Source organism: Oncorhynchus nerka, linkage group LG12 (assembly GCF_034236695.1).
Source record: "Oncorhynchus nerka isolate Pitt River linkage group LG12, Oner_Uvic_2.0, whole genome shotgun sequence".
Classification (NCBI taxonomy): domain Eukaryota; kingdom Metazoa; phylum Chordata; class Actinopteri; order Salmoniformes; family Salmonidae; genus Oncorhynchus; species Oncorhynchus nerka.
This window is the reverse complement of record NC_088407.1, coordinates 69,394,025-69,417,773: the sequence shown is the minus strand read 5'-3', so window position 1 is coordinate 69,417,773 and position 23,749 is coordinate 69,394,025. Positions and strand designations below refer to the sequence as shown.

Here is a 23,749-nt window from a genome sequence, read left to right as displayed (position 1 = left end):
AAACACAACACACCCCCAGAGTCTAGGCCTGAGAGAAATATCCTCAAACAAGAGCTCACAAACACACCAAGACAAGCAGGCTGTGTGGAATCACAAACAAAGGCAAGCATAGAAACAACATGCAAAGACAGACAAGAACATACAGATAGTGAGTGAAGAAGTGAAGTGGGTGGAGGGGGGTACAGATAGACACACAGGTACAGATAGAGGTACAGGTACAGGCGTAGAGTAGTGGGCTCTACCTGCCAGCTCGTCAGCTAGGGAGGTGAGGACAGAGTCAGACAGGAGAGGGTGGAGAGGATGGATCAGGACAGGGGCACTTTTAGCGCTGCGGATAAAGGCTTGGGACAGGAAGCTGTCGCCCGTAGAGCAGCTACGCAGGGCTGAGGGACGGACGGACGCAACACAGAGAGGAGAGAGAAGGGAGGAGAAGGAGAGAAAGGAGGGAGGGGAGTTGAAATAAGGAAAGGGGAGAGGGAAGAGAAAATAGAGAAGAGTAGGGGTCGTGGAATAGAGGGACAGAGAGGAAATGGATAGAAAAGGAGTTTAGAAAGAAGAGGGAGGTAAAAACGGGAGAGAAGAGGAAGGTGAGAAAGTGAAAGGAGAAAGTGAGGACTGTGAGCGTAAGGCAGAGAGCAGTGACCTTCAGAGAGGAGAACTAGGAAAAGGCAAAGCTGCTGTCTGTCTGTCTGTCTGTTCCTCAGGAGCCAGGTCACAGAGCCCTCCGTGATTATGACTGTAGGTTACGACTGTAACCCCGGTTCTCTGATCGTATGAGTGAAGTATTTCACTATGGGATACGCACCCAGCGTATTCGTCAGAGGCCTTATTACAGTACGCCAGCCATGATTGGCTGGACGTCGAGACGTGTGCGTCGGGGAAGGGTGTCCCTCCTACCCTATAAAGGACCCGCGTCTCTGAGTCATTCAAGAATAAGCCACACATCTTCCTTGCTCATGCAAGGAGGGGGTGGTCTGGTGAAATACCTCACTCATACTATCAGAGAACCGGGGTTACAGTCGTAACCTGTAGTTCTCTTTCAAGTGTTAGTTTCGGTATTTCACTATGGGATATACTGAGTACCATATTGTCAGACAAGCTTATCCTGATGACCGACTGCCCTGTGCTATATATCACACAAATGGGCCTTACCCGCAGAAGATCCTACACGTAAAACAGTATGCACCAGGGTTAGTGAAGTGACATCAAGCCCATAAAACTTTGCAAAGGCAAAGCCCAACTCGCTGCTGAGCAAATATCTTGGACAGATATGCCCCTAAATAAAGCCCAGGACGTAGCCATTCCTCTAGTGGAATGAGCCCGTAGACCAGCAGGAGACTGAAGACCCTTACTTGTGCAGGCCAAAGCAATAGCCCCCACTATCCAGTGGGAGAGGCATTGTTTAGTGAGCGCTTTACCTGTGAAGTTTCACCCAGGAAACAAACCAATGATCACATTTCCTAAATCCCTCCTGTCCATGTAAATGCGCAGAGCACGTACTGGACACAACATATGCAATCGTTGATGACACAATGATACCCTATTGTTACCAGGTGCAAATGGCACCACATGACGAGTGCACCGAGAATGCGCAAATGTCACTTACACGTTTTGCAGAAGTCAGTAGTCGCAATGGCGCAGTCTTAAATGAAAGAATCTTCAGTTCCACCTGATCCAGCGGCTCAAAAGGCTGTTGGCGTAGAGCATCCAAAACAACTGATAAATCCCATGACGGGGCCAGCAGTTTGGACACCGGACACGAGCGACGTGCACCCTTTATAAAACAGGTGACAAGGGGGTGTTGCCCCACTGTCATGTTCCCAAAACCCTCCTGACAAGCCAAAATAGCTGCCAGATATACTTTAATAGTAGAAAAAGCCTTTCCTTTTTCTACTAATTCCTGTAGAAACGACAGGATTACCGGGACAGAGCACTGGAATGACACTGTCTGTATTTTAGCGCACCATTCCTCAAACACCTGCCATTTATAATTATAAAGGGACTCAAATGGATGCTGCTCTAGCACTCATAGTGGAAATTACAATGTGGCGCTATTAGTATGAGCGATAGCCCCATCTATCGCACCCTGGCTAGGGTGGGGGAAATCAGGATCAGAGGGATAATGCATACAGGAGGACGCGTGACCACTCGTCTGCCAACGAGTCCACTCCCATCGGTGCATCCCGATCCCTCACGGAAAATAACAGTGGACACTGAGTACTCTCCATTGATACATAAAGATCCACTGCTGGCATGCCGAAGTACATCAAAACCTGATTGGCTACCTCTGGGTGGAGCTTCCCCTCTCTGTATAGAGGGTTCCCCCTGGCAAGTAAATCTGCCCCCAGATTTAGTACTCCTGGTACATGAGTAGCTCTCAGTGACTGGAGATGCACACTGCTCCACATAATCAGTATGTGTGCCCGTGTGTGTAAGTGAGGGGATAGCAGTCCCCCTTGTCGGTTTATGTACTCCACAACAGTGGTATTGTCTGTTCTGACTAGAACATGACGCACCTCCAGAAATGGGAGGAACAACTTTAATGCTAAGGACACTAAGGAGCTCCAGGCAGTTTATGTGAGTAGATCGGAGATGGGGTCCCCACACCCCGTTGACTGTTCTGCCCTCATGAGTCACACCCCAACCCGAGAGAGATGAGTGCGTCGTGACTACTTTTCTGGATAAAATACTGCCCATCTGGGCACCCTGTGACAGACACAGCCTGTCTCCCCAGGAGTGCAGTGCTACCATGCAGTCTATTGAGATCTGTACATGGTGATGTTTGTGACGTATTGGGCTCAGACCCAGAGAAGAGACCCAGCGTTGAAACCCTCTCATATTCAAACATCCTAATGGAATGACTGCTAAAGCCTAGTGGCCTCAGGCATGTTTTGAAAGAGACCAGGTTCCCTCTGTGAAACAGTGCTAGGCCATCTTGGAATGTTCTTATATGTTCCATAAAAAGGCGAGCTTTGAACGATACCGAATCAAGGATTAAACCTAGGAAAGAGATTGTCTGCGTGGGAATCAGAACACTCTTTACTGTGTTTATTCTGAAACCTAGAAGTGTCAGGTGTTCCTATAATAGCTGACTGTGTTCTAAGACCTCATCTTCGATTGCGCGCACAGCAGCCAATCGTCTATGTATGTCATCAGCTGAATGCCCTTCTCTCTGAGTGGGGCTATAGCTGCCTCGGTACACTTCGTAAAGACAGGAGGTGACACAAGAGAGGATGAAAGGGAGCACCAAAAATGTGTAGATCACGCACTGAAAAGCAAATCTGATAAATGTCCTGTGTGGGGAGTATATTGAGACGTGAAAGAAAGCGTCCTTCAGGTCGACGGATATGAACCAATCGCCTGGGCGCACAGAATGTAGCAGAGCAGCGTGTGTCAACAATCTGAAAGTGTACTTTCTCATGTGTCTGTTCAGAGCACGTAGATCTATGATCGGGCGTAGGCTGCCCCCCTTTTTTGGAACCAGGAAATATCGAGTAAAAACAGCAGTGGCTTTGCTCGGGAAGAACAATTCTTATGGTCCTTTTTCCTATTAGCGATGTGATTTCCTCTCGGAGTACATGCGCTGATTCCACCTTAGCCTGAGTGCATATGATTCCCTTGAATCTGGGCAGGGTGACAGAGAATTGTAGTCTGTATCCCCTGTCTATTGTGCCCTGTACCCAGTTTGAGACTGTTCATGCCCGCCAATTCGCTCTCTGCTCCGAGAGAGGGCTGACCCGGGCTTTCCCCCATAGATGGTGCCCCTCTGGGGGGAGGGTGTACGACAGGCCGTGACACACTACGCGCGTCCAGCTGGCTCGTAGCGGGAGAACGCGCTCATGAGAAACATGTCTGACTGCTCCCTTGGCCTGTAGCCTGGTTGCGCTAGTGTTAACATTTTTTATGTGAACTGACATTGGGGAGTGTTTGAGACAAGAGGGGGGCTTTGTGGAAGCATCCATCTGAACATGGTCTCTTCTCCTCTTTGGGCTGTACTCTGTGACCACCAACTTGGACCAGGTACGCCGGAAGAACACTGAGGTGCCTGGAAACTTGCACCCTGGAACAGGCTCGGGATTGGAAGAGGGGATAGAACTGGGCTTGGGGGAGACTGTTCTTGCCTCTCTGGCGATGGGGACATCGCTAGACCATGCACTTTTTTCCCCTTACCCCCTGGGTGGGGTTAGGAGCAGGCTGGCCCCTTGGTGCCATGGGAGGGAAGGAGGGCTTCTTAGACCAGGGGCCCTTAGAATCCAAGGTTCCCTGCTGCCCTGGGTTCGCAGCCTAGGGGGCTGGGCGTCTGGGGATCTTAAAGGTTGAGGGTGGTCGACCTGCTGCAGCCTGGGCGAAGGTGCGGAGAGGCACAGGGTAGGCACTGGGCTGTGTATTCCTGGGCAGACAGCTTCACCCTCCCTCTTTTTCTCCTCACACCGTTTCTGCATCATCTCAACAGTGGGACCGAAAAGGCTTTTAGGGTCTACTGGAGTATCTAGGATCTTCAGCTTCTCACTGATAGGTTGAGCCATCCAGATCTCTCCTGGGATATCATGAGTCCCATGGCTCTCCCTGACAGTGGCTGTGAGCAGACGCAGGTTGAGGTCTGTGGTAATACAGATCTCATTCCATAGACCAGGCTCTGGTTTGACCGCTAGCTCCTCCTGTAGCTCTGCTTGGTATGCCGAGAGCATGGAGGTGGTGCTGAGAGCCCTCACCGCTGTGGCAACCAACCTCTAGTTTTTCTCTGTCACAGAGGACTGGAAGGACTCGTACTTTGTTGGTAAGGTGGGGAGAGTCGAGGTCATGGATGACTTCTGGCTGGGGTGTAGATGGGAAGCCACCAGGGATTCGATGGGGCATGTGGGCCAGCCCAATCCCTGTCATGTCAAAGCAGTCCAACATTGACCCACCATGGACAGGGTTCTTGGAGGAGAAAGGTGTACTCTGGGTACGGGTAACCTCCTCCAGACTGGTAGTAATTGCCTGGCTGCCCGTTTAGCTTTGGTTAGCCTCTTACCCTTGTAGCGGGATGTGGTGGTCTCTGCTACTGCATTGGGCCAGGGAATCACCAGTTTATTCACAGCGCATTTGCACACGTCCTGCAGGGCCACACCGAGAGCTGGTGTGGATTATACCCTCCCTTCGTGTTTTGTTCCTGATTCCCCGGCAGAAAGCTTGGTGGGCTGGCATGAGGGGATGAAGGAATCTTTGTCTCCAACAGATGATTCTGAAAGGAGACTGTCGGAAAATCCTGTGGAGTCGTTGTCGTCTCGGATCAGGAAGCCCGGCAGGGGGGGGTCGCGAGGTCGCTGGTGGAGTCCTCCAGCAGCGGTGCTATGGCGTCGAGCTGGTCGCCCCAGCTAGCGCTAGCCGTTGCGCCACGATCTCCCGTGAGGATATCCATCACCTCCAGTGCGCCGGTCTCCATGTTAGGATCCTGTTGACTCAGGCTAGCTTGGCGTGCTAGCCTGCGATGGAGGCTCTTCACAGTGAAGAAGGCACAGTGTGGACAGGAGCCAAGGGAGGCTAATGCTTCCTGGGCATGTTGCAGCCCAAGGCAAGCGGAGCACACCGAGTGGATGTCCTTGGCCGATATCTTATTTCCACAGGAGCAGATTCGTGCTCTTGTTTGAGGTGGGAGATGCCTTTGTTGCATAGCTTGGATGCTATGTTTTTAGCTGCCAGAAAAAAATTGCATGGTATGCTAGGCCGATAGCTAGCGATTAGAGTGGGTTATCTCCGACGGTTGCACTCGGTGTGATGGCCAGGTACTGTTTCCGAAAGGAAAGGTTTGAAAAGATAGCTTGATGTAGCTAGTAAACTTTTCTTGCCGAAGTAAAAAGAAAAAACCTAGCTAGCGTGGTGGCTAGTTTGCCGACGACTAATCACTGTTCGGATACAGCTAACTTGGTTGTGAACGAGTTAGCTGTGTCACAGCTGTACCTCTTACTCACTCAAATAATTTTCCTCTAGCTATGGTGAAGGGAATCCCAAGAAAAGCACCCGGTGAGCAAGTTGTAAGCGCATGTCTGTGTACAGTTTAGCTATTTCTGGAAAATGCAGTCGTGTCGAGGTAAGCTTTCTGATGAAAAGCGAGAAGAGGTGTTACATTGACTCAGAAACACTGCGTCAGGGTCCTTTATAAGGTAGGAAGGACACCCTTCCCCGACACACATGTCTCGATGTCCAGCCAATTATGGCTGGCGTAGTGTAATAAGGCTTCTGATGAATATGCTGGGGGCGTATCCCATAGTGAAATACCGAAACGAATACTTGAAAGAGAACCCACACAACCCTTATGCTCAGTTGAAACCTTCTTCACTGGAGGACTCCCACACAGTACTGATTTCCTATTTCATTGATTATGTATAAATGGCTAAAATAATTTAATGACAGTTAACAGCAGTATAGCAGCATTATAGCAGCATTGACCATTACACCAAAATCTTACTCAAATGTGCCACGTACATAGATCTACTGAAACCATCACATAAAGCATTTTAAATCATCCATGAAAATATATCTTAAATGCCTTGCCATAAGGTTAAGACAACCACCCTTCCCATATGTAGACATGTAGTTTCTTCTGATAAATATGACGGCTGTGACACTAACCCACAGTCTTCTGGCGCATGATGTTCCTGGCCTTCTCCATACCCGGGGAGCCAGCGGTGGTGGCACTGCGCTGCCTCATGGCTGCTGCTTGACCGCTCCCAGGCTGGTCCCTGCTCCAGCCCTTAGAGAACGAATGGCCCACAGCAGTCTTCTGGCCCTCGTGAGCGCCCCCTAGTGACCAACACAGAGAGGGAAAGATTGGGTACAGGTTGGAACGTCTCTATGGTGTTAAAAAATAGAAAGGGAGGGAGTGAGTGAGTGAGTGAGTGAGTGAGTGAGTGAGTGAGTGAGTGAGTGAGTGAGTGAGTGAGTGAGTGAGTGAGTGAGTGAGTGAGGGAGGGAGGGAGGGAGGGAGGAGTGGTGTAGTGGTCCAATTGCACAGGCACCTAGCACTGTTGTTTGGTTAGCAGTGTTTCTGTAGCACATGAATTGGAGTTGGAAAATAAATGGCTACTGGATTGATGCAATAAAATAAGGTTTTGGGAAAGCGTTTCCATCTACCAGAAGATGGTTAGGCCTATCATTATCATCGCTATATTTTTTATATTTCTTAATTGTTTTAAACCTGGACATTTTACTTCATATTATGAGGAATGTCTTACCTTACTTTAAAGTAGCCTATAGCCAAAATCCCACCATAGAAACATGGAGGCAATTATTTTTTATATAGACTTAGTCATATGCTTTCTCCTGTTCCATTGGCTTTCCTTCAACATTCTTCCATTGTCAAGCAGCCAAAAGCATTATCTTAGTTGTTCCATCTCTGTCCATGAAACCACTCGTATGTGTGGTGCACATTTTAGAACGCCGGTTTCCTGCAAATTGCAATTTGGTAGTCACGCGAAGGCCTACAACCATCGGTACATTGCTGCACCTAAATGTGAAGAACTAATAGTTTATCAAAATTCTAAGCTAAACATTCTGATCTGTTCCATCACCCTTATTAATTGAAATGGCGTATTCCTCCACTACACCACTTTGGTACCTATCAGTGGGTAAGAAGTGAGTACATGCAATGCCCATGTGGTTATACGGCGTATACCTGCCTATCCCCTCCAGTACACTGCTGAGAGAGTGATAGAGAGAGGAAGCAGCGTGTGTACCTTTTCCCTTGTGTTTCTTCTGTTTCTGTTCGCTCAGCTTGTCCAGGGGCAGCTCGTTGAGGTCCAGACTGTACAGGTTATGGAACAAAATACAAATACATTTAAAAAAGGGCCATCCCTCACTTAGATTCCATTACAAATTTAACCTCTGTTTAATATTACCGTAAAACTTCAATTAAAACGCAGTCTCAAATAGCCGCCGGTCCCTTTTAATAGGCAGGCAACGGCACACATTTCAGCAAATAAATGCCTGTCTCAAATAAACGGCGGGTCTAAATTAATTGTTTACGGGGTTATCATGAATTACCATCAATTGTTTACGAGGTTTAATGTTTGATTTATTCATTAAATAAATAAACATTACATAATTCAGTAATGACTTGAAAAAAGCAATCATCTGTTTTTATTGGCAGTAAGAAACTGATAGCCACTAGATAACTGGCAAGCACAAAAACAGTCAACAACTATAGACCCCCAGAAATCATCATATCGCCCTCTATTGGCGAATGTAAGAACTGCCGAAAATGCACAGTCATTATTCTGTCAAGGATCTTTAAAAAATATATACATAATAGAGCCATACTAAGACAAAATAAACTTGACAATGTGTAACAGATAACACATTAGTGCAGGAAATAATATAATAAATTGATTAAAATGCAGGAAGTGAATTCTGGAATTAAACAATTAACTATGAAAATTAACAAAAGCTGTGTGCATTAAGGAAAAAGACTCCTGGCTCGAATAGAAGCCTGGCTCTAATAAGCGCCTGTTGTGTTCAGGGATTTAATCAAATATTTGCCCGGGCTATTAATTTAAGTTTTACTGTATTTTCTTTACATGTCTTAACAAAATGCTTGGACTTGTGCTTTCTACAGTATGTGTGTTTAGAACGTTCTCTCCTGTCGTTACCTGTACAGGTTGCGGGCCAGAACTTTGGTGAGCGTCTCCATGGTGAGGGACCACTCTGTGACCAACTCCTCCCAGCAGGTGAGCGAGGACAGCACGGCCAGCAGGTCGTCCCACAGCTCCCTGGAGATGTACACGTTCAGGTTCCCTTTGATCCAGGCCACTATCAAGGTCTACCAGAGAAGGAGGAGAGTCAGAGACCGACAGAGTAGCATGGCAAGTAGAAACGTCCCCTAGAAACATCCCTTAGTTAGGTCTCATGCAGAGGAACGTTATGGAGGCACCATGGCTCTCTCAAAAGTCTTTGCCTCGATTCCTTGTGTCCTCTCCCAAACTTATTTTCAAAATTTCAGTGGGAAGCGAGGGGAGGATTCAAGGAGAGGACATGAGGAATCAAGAAAATACTATTAAGAAAAAGCCCTTGCGGTTAGTCACAGTAGGTGTCCCAAATGGCATCTTCCCTATATAGTACAGCGCTTTTAACTCATGGGCCCAGGTCAAAAGCAGTGTATTATATAGGGAACAGGGTGGCGCTTGGGACACAACAACTGTATGTTGTGAGTACTATGCTGGGTACCTGAAAGACGGCCCCGGCCAGCCTCCCAGAGAGAGTGATGTTCTTCTTGCCATGGGGCATGATGGAGGGAGGTCTCCTCATCACACACTCTGTCACCCTCAACAGCACCAGCAAGATCTGCTCCCTGCAGACGCATAGACAGACACCAGAAGAGTAGCGGTCACATAGGAACGTTCCACTCTTTGTGTAACATGAGGGATCCTACCCCTCCACCTTGGCCCTAACCTAACATACCAGGCATAAAATAAAAGCCTGAGCAGGGTCTCTGCATCCAGTGTTCAGGGGGAAAGGAAGCTAGGTTGAAGATACTGTATCCCTGAAAATCGTATGTCGACACCCCATCAAATAAGTGGATTCGGCTAGTTCAGTCACACCCGCTGCTGACAGGTATATAAAACCTTGCACACAGCCATGCTATCTCCAAAGACAAACATTGGCAGTAGAACAGCCTTACAGAAGAGCTCAGTGACTTTCAACGTGGCTATGATGTCTATGAAGTCCATACAGAAATGGTTTGTCGAGATGGGTGTGGAAGAACTTGACTGGCCTGCACAGAGCCCTGACCTCAACCCCATCAAACACCTTCGGGAGGAATTGGAATGCCGACTGTGAGCCAGGCCTAATCGCTTAACATCAGTACCCAACCTCACTAATGCTCTTGTGGCTGAATGGAAGCAAGTCCCCACAGCAATGCTCCAACATCTAGTGGAAAGCCTTCCCAGAAGAGTGGAGGCTGTTATAGCAGCAAATGGGGGACCAACTCAATATTATTGCCCATGATTTTGGAATGAGGTGTTCAACGATCAGGTGTCCACATACTTTTGGTCATATAGATTACATAACCAGACTCTTCAGATCTGCAAATATAGAAGGGTTAGGGCTAATGGGAGTGGTGGGTAGCAAATTGGGTCTGGCCATAAATGTATGCTATGCTTTCCCATTAGAACCAATACGCTGCTCAGTGTTAGCGTGTAGTATTGTGGTGCTGTACCATGTCTTCTGGTCCATGGTTTCATGCATGACCAGGCTGCGATAGATGTTGAGGACCCTCTTGCACATGTCAACATGTTCCTCCAGCAACACCTTGAGCTCGTTGGCTGGCTCCAGCAGAAAAACATTGGCAGAGTTGGTGACAAACACCTGGGGTGAAAGAGAGCGAGGGGTAGATGGTGGTTGTGAAGAAAGGCATGGAACTGGACAGTATCGGATGGAAGTTAGTGATCATTCCAGAATAAGACTTTATGTGGTTGCCGATTTATCATAATGTGTGTATGTGTTGGGCAATAGAAAATACCTGTAGAGTGGGCTGAACACCGGCATGCACACTGTACTCCAGCAGCTCTTTCTCAGACACTTTATTCACCCCCTGAGGACACAGAAAGACATCCACAAGAAGTGTTAGACTGAGATACCATGAAGACAGGCGCCATCATGTGTACTTACTTGTCTTTGTTGAGGGTTGTGTTCATTAGACACCAAATGTAAGAAAACGGACTGAAACAAGGAGTTCTTTTCCATTGCAAAATGTATTCCTTAATGGACCCTGGTGCTTCCATCCATCCTCCCCCACACAAAGCCCCAGCTCTCACCTCCTCCTTCTCAGCGTCCTGCTGGGGTACAGGCTCTAGGTTGATCCCTCCAACCGTGGTAAAGAACCTCTCTTCCTCCGGCTCCCTCATAAACACAGGCTTGTCCTCCTGGGCGAACCATTCCTGGTACACCCGCACCACCTTCCTCATGGCTGCAGCCTCACACATCGGCAACAGGAAGGCCTGAGAAAAGAGGACAACACATCAATGTCACTGTGGATTCAAATGGAGCAGACTTGTTTATCTTCTCTGCTCTCTTTGGGGCATACAGCCACACAATACCAGACTTTTGCAGGGGTATTCAGACTTTTGCAGGGGTATTCAGACTTTTACAGGGGTATTCAGACTTTTGCAGGGGTATTCAGACTTTTGCAGGGTTATTCAGACTTTGACAGGGGTATTCAGACTTTGACAGGGGTATTCAGACTTTGACAGGGGTATTCAGACTTTGACAGGGGTATTCAGACTTTTACAGGGGTATTCAGACTTTTACAGGGTATTCAGAACATAGTAGTAGTAGTAATAGAACTTTATTGTTCCAAGAAGGGAAACATATTTATCACAACCAGAACCAGCAATACACAATGTACTGTGCGTTTGAGTATGTGTGCTGTACCTGTCTGAAGACCTCGGTGATGAAGTTGACGTTAGTCCTGGAGGAACAGAGGACTCGTCTCACCACCTCCTTGTCAGTGAGGTGCTCCTCGTCCATACTACACAGGCTGGAGGAGCTGGGCTCCCTCTCCGTCAGGGTGGAGGTGTTGGAGTGGGACTGCTCCTGCTCACACCCAATCGCTCTGTCCAGGCTGTCTGTCCTGGGGCCCAGGTCCTCCCCCAGGCCATGTCCCCGCGCTGCCAGCCCTGCTGCTGCCCTCTGGAACACAACCAGAGAAACACAACCACCATTAATGCTTCCATAAGGACTGGAAATGTATGTAACACAATACATGAGTTGGAGGTTCACTAGTATATCCCACAGACAGAGAAATATCACAACAAAAAAGCTGTCCCAGAGGCTTTGTTTAATGTCAAGATAGTTATGCTAACCCTGCATACTTCTGCCCTTCAGATGTGCTGCCTGCATGGCCAACCTGGATGTTTTTTGACACGCTCTCTCTATGATTCCTAGATATAATATATACATTGTGCTAACCCAGGCAAACTCTCCCCTCGGGTGTGTATACAGTGATTACCTGGATGTTTTTTGACACGCTCTCTCTATGATTCCTAGATATAATATATACATTGTGCTAACCCAGGCAAACTCTCCCCTCGGGTGTGTATACAGTGATTACCTGGATGTTCTTTGACACGCTCTCTCTATGATTCCTAGATATAATATATACATTGTGCTAACCCAGGCAAACTCTCCCCTCGGGTGTGTATACAGTGATTACCTGGATGTTTTTGACACGCTCTCTCTATGATTCCTAGATATAATATATACATTGTGCTAACCCAGGCAAACTCTCCCCTCGGGTGTGTATACAGTGATTACCTGGATGTTCTTTGGAACGCTCTCCCTCTCTCCGTCCACCCCGGGGATGTGTGTTCCAGTGTTGGAGCGTGGCTCCAGCCAGAAGGACACCAGCCAGCGGATGAAGATGACACGGGCATTGAGGAGGCTCTCCTTGGTACAGTACACTGCCTCGTTGGTCTCTGGTTCTTTCTTCACCACACTGTAGTAAGGCTTTGGTCTCATCGAAGGAACCTCTGGAGGGGGGGGGGGGACAGACTGATGTATCACTATTCCCCTCTTCACACCATTGTGTTGACCCAACTCATACTGTGCTGGCTCTGATGTATAACCATGCCAGCTCAGCTCGGCTCAGTAGTACCAAAAGGGTATCAATGTACTTCTATGAACACTGCACCACTATAGTAAAATGCAAAGCTAAGAATCAGCTTTAGAATGTATATAAACAAAGACCTATCTGTTTCTTTCGCTCATACTAATTCAAATTTGTCTCCTCACCCAGTATGGGATGGTACAAACTGGTCTCCTTGGAGAAGTTGGGGAATATGTGCGGCAGGTAATATTTCTTGAAGTTTCCAAACAGGAATGCAAAGCCCTTCTCGTGGTTGTCTTTACACTTCCACTCCAGACTTTTGGCCTGCAGGGGGAAAGACAACAAGAGACTACTGTTAACAAAGAGCATTACAGAAACAGGACCAGAGACAGGGGGTGAGAGGAGGCACTGTCTGTGGCAGGGAGAGAGAGAGAGAGAGAGCAGCCGTTAACTCAGTGTGTTTGTGTGTGAGCATACAGTACACTGCAGCAAAAGCATGCCGATGCAACTCAGCGTTAATAATGAGTTTGAGCTATACATATGAGCTATGGTGTTGATCCCGTTTAATTTTGAACTGAGTTCATTGTGGGTGACTTAACATGATGTAAGGAAGTTTTCAGGGGGTTACGGTCATTTGCACTTCTCAGCATGCAGACAGACAGACGTCCATCTCAAAAGGCTCGCTGGTAGGTAGTAGGTAATGCATCCATGCCAAGCATGTTAGCAGTGTTAGTAATTAAGGGAAGAGTACCTGGTTTACCATGTATTTCAGAAGAGCCTCTAGAAAGTATCCTGTGAGGTCTTCCTGGGCTCTATCCCCTGCCTGAGGAGGGACCAGGGGACTGATCTCTTCTGGAGTCACTTGAGCTGAAGGAATGGAAGAAGAAGGGAAAGCAATATAGGAGGAGATAAAAAAGGATAAAAAGCTAAATAAATCAGCCCCATGGGCTTGACTGATAATTAGGTTTGACATTGGCCATAGGAGTTTGAATCTGAAATATGTTTAGGCTGCAGAACAGCAGACCTGCCAACCCTGTCCAACTTTTTACTGAGTACCAGAAGCGCACGGGCAAATTAGAGATAACTATCTATAACGTTTTTCGTAGCACATGCTCCCAAGTTTAGTCTCTATAGTAGAGGAACGCTCGTCACCTCTCAAACAGGGCCAATCACCAGGGCCAGCTCACAAGTATTGGCTTTTTAGACACGGTTCCTAAGCAATTCTAAAAGCAAAATCATTTCGAAAAAATAAAAACAAACACAAATGATCGCGTTGAAAGACCGCAAACTGGTTACACAAAGCTTAAGTAGGCTACCCGCAAAGAGAATCTGAACACTGTCCGCTAGAAGAGTCCGCTGTTTCGGCCTATGTAAAAGGTGCCTATTGAATCTTTGCAGCGCATACATCATTTCAGATTTTCAAAATGTATAAAATCTCAAATCTATTGCAAAGGCATTTTAGAAGCATTGCCTCTGTAGATAATACCTGACACTCATTCATTCTCCATCACACAGTATTCTAAACTCACGACTCCATTTAATGCCAAGATGTTAATATTTATTTTTGATTATACTTTGCAATGCTTTTTGTGACAGTTACAGTCCATCAGGTTGCGTGATCCTCGTAATGTTACGTGGAAAATACAACGAATGGGACGCTGAATAAAATGTATATCACACTCGCACAAATGCGACATTTGCATTTAATTTCTTTCACTAGAAAATGCGAGTGAACGGCTGGCACTTTAGAGCACACTGAATGTCCATCTTATGTTCACTAACGTTAGCTTGAAACAATTAGTGTTTACCTTTCCACAACACACGGAGTCAAAAATGGATTTGTCCATGTGTTTACATACAGCTGACAGTCGGCAAACTCAACACTTATCACAACAAACAGGAGGAGGGGCAGACAGGGCATAGCTACGTCCAATAATGATGTTTTTATCTACATGTCCATTGACACAAATTCCGTACGTCTGTATGTTGCATCCGTACATGTCTGTATGTTGCATCCGTACATGTCTGTATGTTGAGGCTTGATAATCGGGATGTTAGATTTCCTCAGTGGATTCATTTTTTATTCAAGTGTAATTACATTACTATTATTAATATATATATTTTAAATCAGGCCCTATTCATTTCTGTGTACTTTTAACATTGGATCTCGAACCTGCGTACACGGACAGAGAATTGCGTAGTTGGTACGCAAAATGCATGCATGTTGGCAGGTCTGGAATGGTCAACCTCAAGATTTTTCCTTATAACTACAGTCACTAGCAAGGTGATAGGTGTAGAGATACTAACTCTCCTGGAGGCTGAGAGGGGGGTTGACCAGGTTGTCCAGGGTTCGAGGGCCAAGCTCTGACTGGGGAGATGGGAAGCCAGGGATCAGACAGGCAAAAATCCATAGCTGCTCTCTCAGTGCGTTGCCTTGCAAGGCCTGCATCCATAGCAGGAACAGACGTACACCCTCCCTTCGGATCTACAGGGGAGAGAGACACAGTCAGGAACAGAAATAGAATCGCCTTTCTATATTTATGAGCATTCTATTTCCAAATACCCATAGCAGTCAACACCATTGCGAAAGACGAAGGCAACAGCAAAAACAGAAGTACTGCATGTACAGAGGCAGGTTGGTTACTGGCGATGCTACTGGCGAATGAAGGACCACTCTGATGTACCTTTAACGAGTTCCCAGTGTGCAACAACTTCTTCAGAATGAGGCCTGTGAGGACAACAAAACGCATCACATGGAATATCAACAACCGGACTGCCACTCCCCCTGCCCTTACCACACCCAACCAGCCCCGCCCCCAATACTACAGCACATGTCAGAGTTCTCGGTCAGACCTGGGAGACCCTCATCCCCAGGTCCTTGGCTTTCTCAGGGTGGGCTTTGTATCCAACTGCACAGTGGTCTCAGTGCAGTGGAAAAGGAGAGACCATCTAGTGGAGGGGTGAGGAGAGGGCAGTGGAAAAGGAGAGACCACCTAGTGGAGGGGTGAGGAGAGGGCAGTGGAAAAGGAGAGACCACCTAGTGGAGGGGTGAGGAGAGGGCGGTGGAAAAGGAGAGACCACCTAGTGGAGGGGTGAGGAGAGGGCGGTGGAAAAGGAGAGACCACCTAGTGGAGGGGTGAGGAGAGGGCGGTGGAAAAGGAGAGACCACCTAGTGGAGGGGTGAGGAGAGGGCGGTGGAAAAGGAGAGACCACCTAGTGGAGGGGTGAGGAGAGGGCAGTGGAAAAGGAGAGACCACCTAGTGGAGGGGTGAGGAGAGGGCGGTGGAAAAGGAGAGACCACCTAGTGGAGGGGTGAGGAGAGGGCAGTGGAAAAGGAGAGACCACCTAGTGGAGGGGTGAGGAGAGGGCGGTGGAAAAGGAGAGACCACCTAGTGGAGGGGTGAGGAGAGGGCGGTGGAAAAGGAGAGACCACCTAGTGGAGGGGTGAGGAGAGGGCAGTGGAAAAGGAGAGACCACCTAGTGGAGGGGTGAGGAGAGGGCGGTGGAAAAGGAGAGACCACCTAGTGGAGGGGTGAGGAGAGGGCAGTGGAAAAGGAGAGACCACCTAGTGGAGGGGTGAGGAGAGGGCGGTGGAAAAGGAGAGACCACCTAGTGGAGGGGTGAGGAGAGGGCAGTGGAAAAGGAGAGACCACCTAGTGGAGGGGTGAGGAGAGGGCAGTGGAAAAGGAGAGACCACCTAGTGGAGGGGGTGAGGAGAGGGCGGTGGAAAAGTAGAGACCACCTAGTGGAGGGGTGAGGAGAGGGCAGTGGAAAAGGAGAGACCACCTAGTGGAGGGGTGAGGAGAGGGCGGTGGAAAAGGAGAGACCACCTAGTGGAGGGGTGAGGAGAGGGCAGTGGAAAAGGAGAGACCACCTAGTGGAGGGGTGAGGAGAGGGCAGTGGAAAAGGAGAGACCACCTAGTGGAGGGGTGAGGAGAGGGCAGTGGAAAAGGAGAGACCACCTAGTGGAGGGGTGAGGAGAGGGCAGTGGAAAAGGAGAGACCACCTAGTGGAGGGGTGAGGAGAGGGCAGTGGAAAAGGAGAGACCACCTAGTGGAGGGGTGAGGAGAGGGCAGTGCACTAATATGCTTCACTCTCACTCCAAATGCATGTTACAAATCATGTGGCTACAGTCAGTACTAATACAGACATTGGTAAGGGCCTGATACACACTTAACTGGCTTAACCTGCTTTTCAAACACATGATGGGACCAAATGTCTGATCATGAGGTAAAGTCTTGAGAAGGGATGGGCAACTGGCAAAATGTCATCTAAACCTCACGGCAAAATGTGTAGAATTGCAGGAAATGAACTATCAACTGTCAAGAGGGGGGCTTCAAAAATGATGCGTTCACCCACATAAAATGTTTGCCCATCCCTGATCTAGAGCAAAACACACACATTCCCACTCATCTGATGAAGATGTCCACACTCAATGGCAACACAACATGTACAAAGGCCTAGTATAAATGTACCTATGCTGTGGAACTGCCATCGTGCTTGTATTCGCTCTGGTAGGAGTTGCAGAATTTTCTGTTAACAGAACATAGAATACAACAGTTAGGAGTGGTATGAAAGCCAGTGTCAGTATTACTACGGGGTTGAAACAAATGAATCCATCTTCATTGGAGAATATAATGTCAATTGTCCAAAGAATGTCAGTGGTCTAGCCTCTGTTGTGGATGAGCTATATCATCAGCCAAGCGGTAGACGTCTCTGACTCCATACGAAGAAGACCATGAGACAACAAGGGACAGGTGAGGTGAAGACACCTTTCCAGGGAAATCTTTGAAAGGAAGACTAGTGAGACTAGTATGACTAATCTCACACATTTCAACACCTGCAACTACTTAATCCCGGTCACCTCGTCTGACACACATGGAGAGGAAAGGCAGTTCTCTCAGGGAAACTTTTTAAGTATCACTGGCCTTAGATGTGAGGTCAACTGCAGCAGGAGGACTGGGTCCTACCTGTAAGGAGACTATGAAGATGTAATGCCACATGACTCATTCACACCCATGTGAACTGGTAAAAGGCCACTAGCTGTTTGGCAAACAGACACCCATTTTTTTTTTGTGACCATAAACCTGCCTTTCAGCTCACTGTCTAGGTCTATAAATATGACACAAAACAAGACAATGCCTACAGTATGTGTGTGTGCATGTTGGCAGGATCATTTTGATCCTGTGTGTGTGTGTGTGTGTGTGTGTGTGTGTGTGTGTGTGTGTGTGTGTGTGTGTGTGTGTGTGTGTGTGTGTATGTATGCGTGTGTGTGTGTGTGTGTATATGTATGTATGTATGGGTGTGTATGTATGTATGTATGGGTGTGTATGTATGTATGTATGGGTGTGTATGTATGTGTGTGGGTGTGTGTGTGTATGTATGCGTGTGTGTGTGTGTATATGTATGTATGGGTGTGTATGTATGTATGTATGGGTGTGTATGTATGTGTGTGGGTGTGTATGTATGTGTGTGTGTGTGTGTGGGGGGGGGATATTCCACACATGAGGATTGAGGAGTTGTCAAGCAAACACAGAAAGAAGCACTCCATTTTCTGATTTACAGTAGCCTACACATTAACCTGCTTGGGGGGGGGGGGGGGGGGGGTTAGGCCAACTCTCTGTTACACCTACTCCATTCTGCTTTCTACGCATTCAGAATCCATCCCTCTCAAAATAATTGGGACACTCATTTAAAACAACTCCTCAATATTGCAGAAGTAACTGTCTTACCTCGAATATGAAAAGAATGGAGTCAAGTTCTTCCCTTTGTGATTTGTGACCTGCAAAAGAGAAGAGAACGTGAGGAAGTGTCTGAAACAATACCAGTGTCACCATGACTAGCGACTGTAAAACATCCTGTAATAATGTGAAAATAACATTCATTTCAACCAACCAGACTATTCTCAAACTTTTATTCTCACCTTTTTGTTTGAGACTGACTTCAATGATAACAAAGTTCTCAAAGAACACATAGTAGATGTGAGAGTAGTACTGGTCAAAGAAATGCTTCAGGTCCCCCGACTCTGCATTTTCTGCAGAGAAAGAAAGAAAGAAAAGAAAGAAAAGAAAGAAAGAAAGGAAAGGAAAGAAAAGAAAAGAAAGATAGGAGGAGAGAAGAGAGGAGAAGAGATCGAGAAAGAGAAAGAAAGAAAGAAAGAAAGAAAGAAAGAAAGAAAGAAAGAAAGAAAGAAAGAAAGAGGAGAGAGGAGAAAGATGTACTGTTAAACCACACAGCAATGCAAACAAGCAGACATAATGATTCAGAGTTAAGGCTGCTATCTGAGAAGAAGAATCAATGTCATACAGGCTTTGAATGCCCTGGATTTCAACTATACTTAAAATGACTAGGGGCCAGGAGGTTTTCCTGGTCAGGTCACACGAAAGCTACAGTAAAGCCTGGAGGTTTTATTGAACTTCAAAGACTCAGTCACTGCTCATTCACAGTCATTTCCCCACCTGTTATCATTCACCAAAGAGCTACTATGAATAGCCTGGAGGGGCTATTCATAGAAATAGAATGAATAGAATGGGCTTGGAAGCTCTAACTCTGGCAATTTGACTGGTAAACGTATGGGTGCATGAGCAAAGGCTGCCTGGAATTGTGTTGCAACAATTTCCATGGTATACTGAACAAAATTATAAAATCAACAATTTCAAATATTTGACTGAGTTACAGTTCATAGAAGGAAATCAGTCAATTTCTGGTATCTTTTACTTCAGCTCATGAAAAATGGGACCAACACTTTACATGGCCTGCATACTTTCCAGACGTCACACATGAGCATGCTCTAGATCGACGAGTATGAAACGTGTTACAGTCGCCGCAACTTCGCACAGCCATTGAAGAGTGTGACATCATTCCACAGGCCACAATCAACAGCCTTATCCCTCTATGCGAAGGACATGTGTCATGCTGCATAAGGCAAATGGTGGTCACACCAGACACTAACTGGTTCTGGTCCACACCCCAACCTTTTTTATAAGGTATCTGTGACCAACAGATGCATATCTGTATTCCCAGTGATGTGAAATCGATAGACTAGGGTCTAATTCATTTATTTCAATTGACTGACTTCCTTACATGAACTATAATGCAGTAAAATCTTTGCAATTGTTGCATGTTGTGTTTATGTTTTTGTTCTAAGGCACTGCATCTACAGTGGTAGAGGCGTCACTACAGACCCGGCTTCGATCCCAGTCTGCATAACAACCGGCTGTGATCGGGAGTCCCATAGGGCGGCACACAATTGGCCCAGCGTCGTCCGGTTTAGGGGAGGGTTTGGCCAGGGGGGGTGCTTTACTTGGCTCATCGCGCTCTAGGAACTCCTTGTGGCGAGCCGGGCGCCTGCAGGCTGACCTGCAGGCTGACGTAGCCCATAGAAACACATTGAATAACAGATTCATACACAGAAAAAAAGTCACAAAATATATCAAAAGGAAGTTAGTTTTTAAGAAAGATCAGGAAATTATACCATTTTGTTTACCCATATTTAACCAGGCTCTATACTACTTCCATATTTTATTTTTTTACTGGTACACGGGCTAAACTCAAAGCAGTTTTTTGAGACCGACATGTCATTCCTTGCATAGACTGAGGGGCAGTTTTGAGGAGTGCCTTGTGCAAGCTGGTGAGAACACGAGAACCTTTACAACCCTTCAATGAGGTCGTATTCCGACAAGCACGCAAAAAAACAACAGCTGGAGGGAGAACTCACGAAATTTGAACAGGGATACTGATATCAAAAGAAACACGAAGAAAGATTCGGGACCAGTGTGTTCGCAATCTGAAAAGGGTGAGGAGACTAGGAGTGGGGCTGCCACTAGGGTGTGTCCCCCACTGATTGTCTGACAACTGGATTGGCTTTGTGTTAACGTGAAACATTCTCAGATGTACACACCGTATCTGTCATATTGGTGTCTTCGTCATTGTGTGTGTTTGTGATCTTACGTTTCGTAGACCTCGTTAGAACATGTGAAATCAGCTCTTTTCTGGCTGGAAGAAATTGTGACTGGGGAATATTCCGTGCCTGTGTTGTCAAATTATAATTATTAGCAGGGCTAGTTCAAACATCTGAAAATAGACAGTGTTGTGTGTGTGCTAATTAAATTGAGATGTTCATGAATTCAGTTATTTTGGGTAAACATTCTCAAAACTCAAAAGGAGCCCATGGAGATGTTTTAAGATTGCATGCATTGTATTCGAATGTATTTCTGCCATCTGCGTGTAGATTTTGGAAGGTAGGGGTGTTTGGGACAACTCTAGAGACAGAGCAGAGCCCTGAGGGTCCATTGATTCATCTCCTCCCTTTCCCCAACGCCCAGGCCCTTCTCACCAACACCCAATGCACCATCCAGGTGCCCCGTTGCCCTCTGCCCTGCAACTCCATCAACCTCCGCCCCATCTCCCCGCCCAGGTCCAATGGCCTGAAGAGGAAGACAGCAGATGGAGGACTTAAAGAAATGGAGTTATAGAAACGGCACAAAAGGCCGTCTACGACGTCATGGTGTAGGTACGTACGATGGATTGTGTCTAATCCTTCTGATAACCCCGTTTCTCAGGGACATGTCTGCTCCGTCCGCTCCCCAGAAACTGTTATGTGCTTTATTTCTTATTCACTGTTTTTTTTATTTTTATATATATATTGACTTATTTCCTCATTCACATGTTACTGGTGGTTACTTTGCATCTTTTATCTTCCCTTTCATCACTTTTCACCTGTGTGTTACATATCACTATTTTCCTCTTGTGATAGTAAATATCTAAAAAGGTCTGCAAATGTATTTGCCTGGTTATTACTGTTTTCAATTCATCAGTCACTAAGTAAACTTGTACTTCTTTGTACATGAGCTATGTAGATGAGGTTAATGTCTTGGGGGGGGGGGTCTTTATTGTCTACAGCTGGACACTCACCCATGTACCATAGCAGGGCGGACTCCACTGAAAGACCACTACATGACCATGTACAACCTTGTTATGTAGATGATGTTAATGTCTTGAGGGTCTATTGTCTAGAGCTGAACAATCAGTCTCAACCATGTACCATAGCAGGAAAGTCTTAGATGAAAGGCCACTACACATGACACAAGGTCAGGTAAATGTCTTAAGGGTCTAGCCTCCAAAAAATATGAAAAACTAAAACAAGGATGAAGTGATTGTCATGGTGGTACTTTATTGTGAGAAAAACAGCCAAATCTAAACAGCAAAACCAAGCGTGTAGGACCACGTCATAAACAGACATTGAAAGAAACGCATGTGTGGACATGTTTTCCAAAGCACACTCCAATGTTTACATGTTTCTTGGGTCCAGGAAACTGTCTCCACTCTCCTGTACGCAGGTCCCCAGTGGTTGTGGAGTGATGACTGTGTTGTCAATGATTAGTGAATGTGGTGCAAAGCTAATTGTGCAGGGCCATGCAGGCCTTCACAATGGTCTCTGGGGCAACATCAACATCTTGCAGCAAGGATCCCAAAGCAGTTCTCTGAAATTCTTGTGGCTTGAGTGGAGGTAGTTGTAGATCTTCTTGGTGTCATCAAGGCCAGAAGAACCTTTGAATAAAATAAGCATTTCCATTAGCATTGAACAGGAACATGAAGGTTATGAAATATGTACTGTAACAACTGTGTAGCATATGCTTTGGACATAAGCCCCTATTCTCTTACTAAGATGCCTGTTCACTTTTATGCATATCATTTCAATGTCTATATTGATATAATTTTCACATCCTATGTATATAGTCACATGTATTTAGCGTATCTTACCCAGATCTGGTTCCATCAGGTTTACCCTGAGATGGAACGCCTTGTATCCCACGAAGACATACAGGCTCAGTGTTTGGGTCCCCAACAAGCACTCTGGCCTTTGTAGTGGCAGCTGGCCTGCAATGAGTTGGGAGCCAAACTTGCTTTGTGAGAAGATTCCCGCATCTCCCTCCCGACCATATGCGCCCACGGTGATGAAGTGTTACCTTGCGTCGCAGACTGCCGTCAGGACCATTTGAGGAGAGTCCTTGTAGTTGTAGTCCTCCCTGCCTGAGTTTGCCGAAGCTGGGATCCAATAATGTTATCCACACAAAAAGGATAATTCAAATGATCCCCAAAATCCCTGGAGATTTCTGCCCAATTTACAGCAATTGAAATTCAAAAAGAGACATGCTTGCTTCTGCTCCTGTGGCTAAAAAGGAGTGTTGTAAAGCACATAACACCAGACTAGGCTAACAAGTAGCTAGCTAGCTAGTATTTGTAAACAGGCATCACACCGGATCGGAAGTTCAAATGTTGTCACTAACTAGAGTCAAAAAGAGTGCCTTGGCCCCTCTTGCCTCGGCCCCTCTTACTTGGTCAGCTACTCTGGCTCCCAAGCCCCTAGCGGTTATATACTACACAAGGCGGACTTTCTCTCTGCATGGAATGCAACGAAAAGAGTCTACTGCCCCCCAGAAAACGACTCCACCCGTGTGCACACACGGAGCGGAGCTTGTAGCCGCCTCTAAACAGGCAGATTTATATAGGGATTTTCTTATTATGCTAATTCGATTTCCAAAGGGGCACTGATATCAACTCTCGTGGGTTAAAAGAGCAAAAGAAATCTCTGCGTCCCCCTTATGCTACCTTTGCCACGGCTACTGGAAAAAATCTGAGGGGTAATCAGAGGGGTAACACTGCCCAGAGCCCACCATATTCATTAACACACTAATCAGCCCGGGAGGGTCTTGTGAAGGACACCGCCAAGGATAGTGTTGAGAAGCCTGCCAGAGGGAAAACAGAACAGGAAAAGACAGGCACATGGAAGCATGCATGTCTTCCTATTTTGTCCAGTCTCCCTGAAGCCTGTAGAATCTCAGGGAACAGGCTTTTAAATCCCCTGTGACATCATTTAGTCTACTCCTGTAATCCTGAACAGAGCCAGAGAGGAGAGATGGCAGAGTCATGGGAGAGACAGGAAGAGCAAAGTAAGATACTTCCAACAGTTATTTCTTTCTCTTGTCTGAATCACTAAACAAATACTTGGCCTCAGGCGGACCCATGTTGGAAACTCTCTCTCACTGGTGCCACACACAAACACAGGCACACATACTTCTCTGACCTCTCGGTGCTATGGAGCATATCTCAAATAACTGACGGAAGACACTCAGTCAACTGCAGCCAAGAAACTATTCTGAGACTCAG

The 23,749-nt window shown here is 46.7% G+C and overlaps 1 protein-coding gene across 1 annotated transcript in view; it reads right to left on the bottom strand.

The window, feature by feature from the left end:
• Positions 1 to 23,749, bottom strand: part of LOC115138658 (ral GTPase-activating protein subunit alpha-1-like) — a 118,666-nt gene that overhangs the window by 85,673 nt on the left and 9,244 nt on the right. The window contains 17 exon segments of the mRNA XM_065025756.1: positions 243 to 383; positions 6,613 to 6,783; positions 7,716 to 7,791; positions 8,636 to 8,797; positions 9,202 to 9,325; positions 10,193 to 10,341; positions 10,496 to 10,567; positions 10,791 to 10,973; positions 11,407 to 11,664; positions 12,289 to 12,503; positions 12,766 to 12,904; positions 13,341 to 13,447; positions 14,888 to 15,065; positions 15,265 to 15,308; positions 17,056 to 17,113; positions 18,313 to 18,362; positions 18,504 to 18,614. Of these exon segments, the coding sequence (XP_064881828.1) occupies positions 243 to 383; positions 6,613 to 6,783; positions 7,716 to 7,791; positions 8,636 to 8,797; positions 9,202 to 9,325; positions 10,193 to 10,341; positions 10,496 to 10,567; positions 10,791 to 10,973; positions 11,407 to 11,664; positions 12,289 to 12,503; positions 12,766 to 12,904; positions 13,341 to 13,447; positions 14,888 to 15,065; positions 15,265 to 15,308; positions 17,056 to 17,113; positions 18,313 to 18,362; positions 18,504 to 18,614 (2,238 nt within the window).